General features: G+C 31.2%; 1 protein-coding gene across 1 annotated transcript; it reads right to left on the bottom strand.

Moving 5' to 3' along the window:
* Positions 1-4,168: 4,168 nt before the first annotated feature.
* On the bottom strand, positions 4,169-6,549 carry LOC130078571 (uncharacterized). The gene is made up of 5 exons (XM_056244119.1): positions 6,515-6,549; positions 5,868-5,964; positions 5,680-5,790; positions 5,380-5,546; positions 4,169-5,226 (listed from the first exon to the last, which is right to left on the bottom strand). Exons 2-5 carry the CDS (start codon positions 5,955-5,957, stop codon positions 4,281-4,283), a joined length of 1,314 nt encoding a protein of 437 aa, XP_056100094.1. The 5' UTR covers positions 5,958-5,964; positions 6,515-6,549; the 3' UTR covers positions 4,169-4,280.
* Positions 6,550-11,063: the final 4,514 nt, after the last annotated feature.

Below are 11,063 nucleotides of genomic sequence, written 5' to 3'. Positions count from 1 at the left end.
CTGTGCTTGGCCCCTAATAATAATGAATTATCTTACTGACCCAGGGTGTTATATTGTAATATTATGGAGAGCATTTGCAGTCTAATATTAATAATAGTAATAATACTAATAATTAAATATATTTTGTTGACCCAGGAACATCATATTTTTATGTTGACTCAGTGACATCATTCTTTATTACTCATCTAATATAAGACAGAAAGTAATCAATCACTGTATTTAAATAATCATAATAATACAATATATTTTGTTGACCCAGGCGCATCATACCTCATAGCTCATTCAATAAGTTGTATCTCATTTGAAGATGATCACAATATGAAACCAATTTCAAATTTCTTAATTAACATAATTTTTTTTTCTTTGTACAGATCATCTATGGAGAAAGATAAAGGGTAAATATTATTAAAATATTGTCTGTCTGTATATAAACCAGAAATTTGCCTTATTGCAACATTTGTACAAAAATTTGTTGTTTTTTTCTTCCTTTTTTTCCTTTGAGGTCCTTCCGTGTGCCCTTATTGACGAAAGAGTCACTTGCGACACTAGATGATGGAATGTGGCTGAATGACATTGTCATAGACATTGCATTGAGGTAATTCTTTTGAAGCATCATAAAACTGCAAATCATAATATTCTTAGCAATAATTTTCAACTAAATCTTTCTAGGTCTGTTCATGAAGAATTAGGACGTCATATAAGGCGGAAATCTTTGATCTACCCAGTGCATTTTTACACTAAATTAAAAAACAGGTAGGAGTTACTGATATGTTAACAAAGATAAAGGGATCATTAAATGAATTTGAATTTCACAGCCAGATTCTCTTTATATATTTGTAGATGTTCATGCTACAGTGTCTAGCCTTGCATGGCTCTTGAAGAAGCCATGTAGTGTCATAGTTATATATTGAATCCTATTCTTGAAGAATAATTGTAACCACATGATTTATCATGTCATCTGTGCAATTTTAGTGGATTTTCTGGTGTCATCAACTGGACAAAACATGAGGACATTTTTCGAAAGGACTATCTTTTGATAGTCGAGAATGTTCTTAGGTGAGAACTTTATTTATTTACTGGTTGTTATGACTTATTACACAGCTCTGTGTCAAGCTCAAATATGAATGGCCAGTCGCACCTTGTAACAGTCTGCTGATTCTCAGTAACAACACATATTGGGGTTTATTATGCAATAACCAGTCTAATTAACTTTTCATGTTACATATTAGATGCCCATTTAAACATTTATAATAATGGAAGTGATGGTGCCCCTTAAAATAGTAGCACTGTGAATGGCACATATGCAATTATCAAAACTTATTTTACTTGTATTGTCTATTAATGATTTTCAGAAATCACTGGAGACTCATGATTGTGTGCTTCCCTGGAAATGAAGAAGTGGAACACATCAAAAGGGGACGAAAATTGGTGCAAAAAAGGAGGTAAATATGTATTTAGCATTTGGGTAATTATATTTGGCGCTGTTGCCCCACAATGAAATAACGCTGCTACTTAGTCCATTACCAAACATTTATATTATTAGATTTCTCTGTGTTAAATCAATTGTGTTGTACATTTAGGCCTTGCATTTTAATGCTAGACTCCCAGTCTGAGCAAGTGAGTGACAGCATGGATGTGTTCCAAAACATTCGAAGGTTGGTTCTGTTGTATATCGGCCCATATTTTTATGTAATTACAACACAAAATTAAAATTTTTACTCATCCTCAATTTGTTTTAAACATACATGACTTTCTTCTATAGAACACAAAGGAGGACTTTGAAATGGTTACCTGGGATTAGTCATTATCATACAGTGACGATAATAAGTACTGTATGTTAGCTTTTGAACTCCATATAGCATGAAAAAGGACGACAGTTGAAAGTAGTAGTCATTACACATTTATTATATTCCAAGGCTTCTTAAACCATACACTACGTTTGTAACAGTAAGACAAATTCAATTTGATATCAGCAAACTTGAAAAGTGGATAATGGTTAGCGAACAATAATCTTAGTTTCCTAGCTGTCCTGTTAATATATAAAGGGATAAAAAAGAAGTGCCTTAAAGTTTTCTGTTTGGCTAAAAAAAAAAAATTAGAATGTGGTGCACAGACACTTTTATTACAGTTTAGGGCTGTCACAGAGATGGATGCAATTTCAGAACTGTTCATTCTCTATTTATAAAGCTTGAAATAATTCTGTTTTATAATGACAATTGTCATTGACTGTAAACTGACTGAGAAGGACAATCCTCAAAGATGACAATCTTCTCGTGTTCTGTTTGGCAGAAGAAAGTCATTTGAAGTACATTCGGGTGATTAAATTATTGATAGATTTATAGATTGATCGATTTTTCATTTTAGGGTGACCTATCTCTTCAAGATATGAGCAAGTATAATGTTGCAAAACAAGGACAAGGCATGCTTTAACAAAAAGTTCAATAAAATGTCATAGAGATAAACATTTAATAAGGTTGTTTTTGTATTTCAGTTACTTAACAGAAATGTGGAAAAACACAAGAAAAAAGCCTCGCACCTTTTCTGCAGATTCTATGCCAGCCCTTAAAGTGCGGGTACCCGGACAGCAAGGAAACATGTCTGAATGCGGCATATTTGTGTTACTCTATGCAGAGAACTTTCTGAAGGTAAGTAAAATGGTTTCATAGATGTTGGCTAGCACTTTTTTTTTCTCTTTCAATCATGGCACTGTGCATGTCACTAAAATAAAACAAATAATTTATGTTTCAATTCTTTCCTCTCGGATCCTCCCAGATAACTAATTGATGAGCTTGACTGTACATCCTGGTTTACACTGGCCGATGCATTTTCAAGGCGTGCACAGATTAGGGACAAAATGCGAAGTAGTTTAGAAGGTGTGTTTGTCTATTTTCTAATGAATATAGCCTGATGAAATCAATTCAGTTAAAATATCTAAAATCATGTGCCAATATTTTCTTACATTTTAGGAAGATATTTTAATAGGGTGCACAAGCATAACTTTCTGTTGTTTTGATTTGGCAGATGATATGTACTTAACCTGTGCAACAATAATCTTGTAATACTGGTGATTGACTATGAGTTTTGTTTATGCAGCACAGGCAAGAGAAGCAGAGGAAAACAAAACAGAAGAAAGAGAAAGTGAAGAGGAGCAAACGGTTGCTGAGAGTGAGCAAGAGAAAAACATAGCCAAGGAAAGAAAAATAGAAGGTATAGAGGAGGAAAAGATACCTGAGGGAAAAAAAGACGACAAAACAACCCGGGGAGGAAACTATACAGTTCTGGGTAGGCTGTCAGTGCCAGGCACCAAAAGGAAGTACACTGTAACCCAAGATGAACTAAAGAGAAGAATCATGGCAGAAAACATGTCTAACAATCTGTTAAGAAGCCTGATTAGGGTTTGTATATGCTCTATATATAAACCTTATAGCTATTTGCTATACTTTTAAATTAGAGCAAAACATTTATAAAACAGTAACATTGGTTTTACCTAAAGGTTCGTAAAGAGGATCTCCCTGAGGAGCTCAGAGAACAGCGGCCGATCAAAGCAAAGACAAAGATAAGCATGTTCTCTGCTCTCAGTGAAGGGGAGGCCACAGATTTGGCCCAGGATCTGGGAGCCATGCTTGGGCGACATGTAAACCTAGACATGACTGAAAGTGTTCCCAGTGCTGAGGCAGACGTTGCAAAGTAAGTTGCTTTCCACATTTCGATTTTTTTAAACTTGCATCTTGCTTTAAAATCTGTCCATTGATATTTACAGGAATACACTCTGCACTCTCCAGCACTTGCTAAGGGAAAAACTGGGAGAGGAATCACCTTTTAGTCTGCTAACCCATACGCTTGGACCACAAGTGGTAGATGTTGTCATCTCATTTTTAATCAGTCAGTTTAAGTAGAGGTTCACTGAGCCATTGAACACAATAACTAATGATTGTTAAATTGTAACAAACATTGTCATCTCAGTTAAGCAAGTAATGTTACATTTAATTGGTTTAAAATATACAACATATCACTGTTGCAGAACACATTCAGACAGCTGAGTAATGTAAAACGTAAAAGCTTTATTTACAATTAAAGATGGCATTATTTATTTTTTTCAGATTTCAGATGTTGTAAAACGATGCATTTAAAATGTATAAGTAAAATAAACATCCAAAAATCAGCAGCCTCCTTCACTTCATTTCTCATATGCACACTTAAATTTAGCAAGTTAATTTTAAATGTATATTTTACATTGTCTTAGTGCCTTAGTTTTTTTTTTTTCATATCTACATTCACTTTTATAATTTAGTTTGTCGTCTTTTGAATTTGAGTCCATACTTTCGTTTCATGTTTTTTGCTCTGTGTGGAAACAATGGTCTTATCTTTCTTGTCAGGTCTGTAGTTACTGCTGAAAATGCGGCTGTTGATCTACTCATGCTGGCATTTGTTACACTGTCATGCAGGTTTTGAATTTGCTGGCTAATGTGCTGAGGAATTGTCTGCCAATTCTGCACACTCTCCAGTATTTCCTTTAACTTCTGCACTTCAGTTTTAGAGTGGTTTGCTGCAGTGTTCACATTTAACTGCATTGACGTGTCTTCTTGCCACAAAGTAGGTACAGCTCTTGTTGATATGACATCAAATAATTCACTTGCCAGTAGAAGGCAAGCACATTTCTCAATGTAAGAGTATGTACAACAGGTGCATTGAAATGTCATCGCAGAAGTGTGGTAAATTCTCTCATGACATAAACTTTGTACATCTACCTCTTTTGTGTCAGAGCACAGAATGGAGTAAAGCTTCTTTTGCTTAAGTACGCTAGCATGTGCGTTTATTTGATGATCCAAAGCAGGAAATTTTTGAGAGTCATGTTTACTCAGCAACTCAGTAACTACAAGATGTTTACAGGGATGTCCTCTGATTCCAATTGGGCAGCTACAAAAACTTTCAGATGGACAAACTTTGTAGGATAGACCAGGGGTTTGTTCTGATGGAACTTCATAAAGGTACGTGTCGTTGGATATAAGATTAATGCTATCTTGCCAACCTTTTTCCACCAATCTAGAGGCAGACTTAAGTATTTCTCCTGACTTCAAAGAGGCATTTTTCATTCTTCCAGCTGCCTGCAAATCGTGAATGACCTGGAAGTATCCATCTGTCTTCTTGATGAGAATGCTGATAAGATCATCCAGTCTACGGTTCCTAATGCCTCCCAAAAACTGATATTTTAGGCGATGGAAAAATCTAATTGGACAAGCAAAGAAAAACAATGCATGTTTTAATGTGATTGTGTTAGTTTGATATTAAGATATGATAACAACATCAAAATGCTGGTGATTCTATTACATAATGTGAATTAACTCAATCAAGTTTCATAAGTTTAATTTCAAATATTACCTTTCAACAAGATTGTTTGTATCGGAGTCAGCATGGTTGTAGCACCGTCCAAAGTCAGACCATGTGTGTCCTATTTCTAGCCAGTGATCCTTGAAGTATGAGCAAAGAGCTGGGAAATCTTCAAACCTCTTGAGGAATTGTTCAGCAGTTGACTTAAAATCTTGATGCTATTTTAACAAAATTAAAAAGAATAGGTGATTTAATGTTAAATGTAACTGATTTAATGTTTATTTTAAAATAGTTATATAAATAGTAATAGTACAATTAAGGAAGCAAAATTGAATTGTTAATTGTACGCACTGTTGCACAAAGCTTCATCTTTCTGACGAAAGAAATGATTTCTGTTCTAACATCAGTATTTGATGGCCCACTGACTCCAGAGTCTGTCTTCGAAAGCCAGCGGACAACAGCCTGAAGAAAGAGACAATAACTAACTTACGGTACATTTTTCAAATATAAAGAATATATACATTTGTATGTATACATACTTGCATAACATGATACCAGCAAAGCAAGATATCTGACTCTGGGAAGACTTTCCGCAAGGCATTCATCTCACACATATCCTTGTCCACCATAAAGCACCTAGAGGAAACAAAATAGCATACAAGAAGGATGAAGAAACAATAGCCATGTTAACTAATATATATATATATATATATATATATATATATATATATATATATATATATATATATATATATATATATATATATATATATATATATATATATATATATATCCTTCAATAAAGATAAATACAAATGCGTTATATATAACTGAATTAGCAGATTTTTTTATTTTTTTATAACTGCATTAGCAGATTTATTTATTTTTTACATGTGAAAAACTCTGCCAGTGTGGAGTAAGACATAATGAGACTATATTAAAGATACATTCTCTGAAAACAAGTATTTTACATCTTATGCAGTGTTGCATCAGAAGGTAAATTTCTTTAAAAAAAATCTTGTTTTAAGAATGTAATAACTATGCTAAGTATATGTAACAAGTGCACTGTAAAATAAAATGTTACAGAGTAATTTGTTGGCAGGGCAGTGAGATTTCTGGGGACAGACCAATACTTCTACTTCAAGTATGTAAATTTAATTAAACCAAAAAATTTATATATACATACCTTGGTGCAGCAGGACACACTCTCCTTAACTGCTGTAAAGCTTAGTGTTGCCTCTTTCTCATTGCCTGTTACTATAAATGCGACTGGAACTCCATGGCCATAGTCATCTCTTATAGCCAGGGTATAAAGTGGAAAATTATACTGGTTGACGCAATGAGTAGCATCCAAAAATATAATGTTCTTTCCATGTCTGTGTAGATTCTCTCTCATGTTGGGAGTCTGAAGGATAATTATGAGATCCTTCTCATGGGAAAAAGGCTGAAAAAAAACAACATTATCCTTGAGGTGACTGGTCAATAATTTGGCTGAACTAACAGCATCATCTTTATCCAAATGGCTTCGGCGTACCAAGCATGTACGTATATTCTCAATGTCCTTTGGAGTGACAAAGTACTGACGGTTGTTTAAGTCGGTGTGTCCACGAGATCTGGACCATTTGTGGGATTCCAGTAGAATGATTTCTGGCTTGACCCCCAATGAGATCCATTCTTCAATTTGTTTGACCAAATCTGGACACACTGTTTGAAAGTGTCCTTCTTGTTCACAAGTTGCATTGTGGCCATTGTGCTCTTTGCTGGTGCGTTGTACAATGATTTTGTGGCTCAGCCAATCACTTTTAATCTTAAATGATGTGTAAGCCATACATCCTGAGCTCTTGTAACTTCCATCAACAGGGTTCCCTGACCGGATACAGTAAAAAATGTAGTACCCTTTATCCTTGTCCTTTTGACTTGCAGAATTTGTGTTTCTAAAATTTGTCAAAGTTGTAAGTTTTTCTTGTATGAACGTCTCATGATTTTCTTCTTTCTTCAGGATATGCACATCAACTGTAATATTTATGTTTTTTTCCTCTTTGTCTTTCTTCACGCAACACTCTTTTCTTAATGAAGCCCTACATTTCTCTTTACATTCTGGGTAGAAAAACATGCATTATCTCTAGGGTTGTTGTCTCAGAATGTCTTTTATATTCTTAAAATAGTGTAACCACTATTATAATTAGAGTAAATACAACTTGGCCAAAAATAGACTGCAAATGCTCTCCATAATATTACAATATAACACCCTGGGTCAGTAAGATAATTCATTATTATTAGGGGCCAAGCACATAATGTGCGTAGGCACCTATTGTTTTCGTTCGCGTTCTTCTTCGTATTATTATTATTCATTCTTCCGACTGGGAGTCTATGGCAGCCCAAATAACCGCTTGCGGGAAAGTTATATCGGTTTGACATTCTGATAGAGGACAATCCCAAAATCAAATACACCAATTTTGGTGTCTCTAACTCATTCCCTCTAGCGCCACCACCTGTCCAAAGTTTCACTCATATTTATGCGAATAACTTTTTAACCATAATGCCTTCTGATCCCTGAGCTTATGCCGATTCAATTGCATCCTATGTCGTAATTTTCCGTCATATATAAATATGTCCGCCATTTTGAATTGTCCCAAAAAACTAATTTTTCAAACTCGTCCTAGATGGTTTGTCCGATTTGCACCAGATATTTCATTATTTTTATTACATATATTACATATATTACAGTTTGTCTTATATTAGATATTTTATAATTATTATTATGATTATTTAAATACAGTGATTAATTACTGTCTGTCTTATATTAGATGAGTAATAAGGAATGATGTCCCTGAGTCAACATACAAATATGATGTCCCTGGGTCAACAGAAGATATTTCATTATTATTACTACTATTATTAATATTATATAGTGACATATTACAGTTTGTCTAATATTAGACATTATATTACTATTATTATTTTTTAAATAAAGAATGATGTCCCTGAGTCAACATAAAAATATGTCGTCCCAGGGTCAACACAAGATATTTAATTATTATTATTATTATTTTTTACTATTATTAATATTATATAGTGAAATATTACAGTTTGTCTAATATTAGAAATTATATTATTATTATTATTATTATTTAAATAAGGAATGATGTCCCTGAGTCAACATAAAAATATGATGTCCCTGGGTCAACACAAGGCATTTAATTATTATTATTATTACGATTATTAGTGAAAATTACAGTTTGTCTAATATTATATATTATATTATTATTATTATTATGATTATTTAAATAGGGTGATTGATTACTGTCTGTCTTATATTAGATGAGTAATAAGAAATTATGTCCCTGGGTCAACATAAAAATATGATGTTCCTGGGTCAACAAAATATATTTAATTATTAGTATTATTACTATTATTACTATTATATAGTGAAATATTACAGTTTGTCTAATATTATATATTATATTATTATTATGATTATTTAAATACAGTGATTGATTACTGTCTGTCTTATATTAGATGAGTAATAAAGAATGATGTCCCTGAGTCAACATAAAAATATGATGTTCCTGGGTCAACATAAAAATATGATGTTCCTGGGTCAACAAAATATATTTAATTATTAATATTATTACTATTATTAATATTATATAGTGAAATATTACAGTTTGTCTAATATTAGATATTATATTATTATGATTATTTAAATAAGGAATGATGTCCCTGGGTCAACACAAGATATTTAATATTTAATTATTAGTATTACATAGATTACAGTTTGCCTTATACTAGATATTATATTATTATTATGATTATTTAAATACAGTGATTGATTACTGTCTGTCGTATATTAGATGAGTAATAAGGAATGATGTCTCTGGGTCAACATAAAAATATGATGTTCCTGGGTCAACAAAATATATTTAATTATTAGTATTATTACTAGTATTAATATTATATAGTGAAATATTACAGTTTGTCTAATATTAGATATTATTATTATTATTATTTAAATAAGGAATGATGTCCCTGAGTCAACATAAAAATATGATGTCCCTGGGTCAACACAAGGCATTTAATTATTATTATTATTACGATTATTAGTGAAAATTACAGTTTGTCTAATATTATATATTATATTATTATTATTATTATGATTATTTAAATACAGTGATTGATTACTGTCTGTCTTATATTAGATGAGTAATAAGGAATGATGTCCCTGGGTCAACATAAAAATATGATGTTCCTGGGTCAACAAAATATATTTAATTAGTAGTATTATTACTATTATTAATATTATATAGTGAAATATTACAGTTTGTCTAATATTATATATTATATTATTAGTAAGATTATTTAAATACAGTGATTGATTACTGTCTGTCTTATATTAGATGAGTAATAAAGAATGATGTCCCTGAGTCAACATAAAAATATGATGTTCCTGGGTCAACATAAAAATATGATGTTCCTGGGTCAACAAAATATATTTAATTATTAATATTATTACTATTATTAATATTATATAGTGAAATATTACAGTTTGTCTAATATTAGATATTATATTATTATGATTATTTAAATAAGGAATGATGTCCCTGGGTCAACACAAGATATTTAATTATTAGTATTACATAGATTACAGTTTGCCTTATATTAGATTATTATTATGATTATTTAAATACAGTGATTGATTACCGTCTGTCTTATATTAGATGAGTAATAAGGAATGATGTCTCTGGGTCAACATAAAAATATGATGTTCCTGGGTCAACAAAATATATTTAATTATTAGTATTATTACTAATATCATATAGTGAAATATTACAGTTTGTCTAATATTAGATATTATTATTATTATGATTATTTAAATAAGGAATGATGTCCCTGAGTCAACATAAAAATATGATGTCCCTGGGTCAACACAAGGCATTTAATTATTATTATTATTACGATTATTAGTGAAAATTACAGTTTGTCTAATATTATATATTATATTATTATTATTATTAGGATTATTTAAATACAGTGATTGATTACCGTCTGTCTTATATTAGATGAGTAATAAAGAATGATGTCCCTGGGTCAACACAAGATATTTAATTATTAGTATTATTACTATTATTACTATTATATAGTGAAATATTACAGTTTGTCTAATATTAGATATTATATTATTATGATTATTTAAATAAGGAATGATGTCCCTGGGTCAACACAAGATATTTAATTATTAGTATTACATAGATTACAGTTAGTCTTATCCTAGATATTAGATTATTATTATTATGATTATTTAAATACAGTGATTGATTACTGTCTGTCTTATATTAGATGAGTAATAAGGAATGATGTCTCTGGGTCAACAAAAAAATATGATGTTCCTGGGTCAACAAAATATATTTAATTATTATTATTATTTCTATTATTAATATTAGCCTATACAGAGAAATATTACAGTTTATTTAGTATTAGATATTATATTATTATTATGTTTATTTAAATACAGTGATTGATTACTGTCTGTCTTATATTAGATGAGTAATAAAGAATGATGTCCCTGAGTCAACATAAAAATATGATGTTCCTGGGTCAACAAAATATATTTCATTATTATTACATTTTATATAAGGCTACAGTTTGCCTTATGGGCCTACTAGATATTGCATTATTATTATTATTATTATGATTATTTAAATACAGTGATAGATTACAGTTTGTCTTATATTAGA

The sequence above is a fragment of the Rhinichthys klamathensis genome, unplaced genomic scaffold, assembly GCF_029890125.1.
Source record: "Rhinichthys klamathensis goyatoka isolate OS25496 unplaced genomic scaffold, OSU_Roscu_1.1 h1tg000916l_1, whole genome shotgun sequence".
In the NCBI taxonomy this organism is placed as follows: domain Eukaryota; kingdom Metazoa; phylum Chordata; class Actinopteri; order Cypriniformes; family Leuciscidae; genus Rhinichthys; species Rhinichthys klamathensis.
This window is presented reverse-complemented; position numbering and strand designations above follow the sequence as displayed.

What these genes read in the sequence shown, in the direction of transcription:
- LOC130078571 (XM_056244119.1), bottom strand. Translation starts at nt 5,957, where the DNA reads ATGGTGGACAAGGATATGTGTGAGATGAATGCCTTGCGGAAAGTCTTC. An exon ending in GCTGGTATCATGTTATGCAA is followed by an intron (nt 5,791 to 5,867) that starts GTATGTATACAT and finishes CTCTTTCTTCAG; the next exon opens with GCTGTTGTCCGCTGGCTTTC. An exon ending in AGATGAAGCTTTGTGCAACA is followed by an intron (nt 5,547 to 5,679) that starts GTGCGTACAATT and finishes TTGTTAAAATAG; the next exon opens with CATCAAGATTTTAAGTCAAC.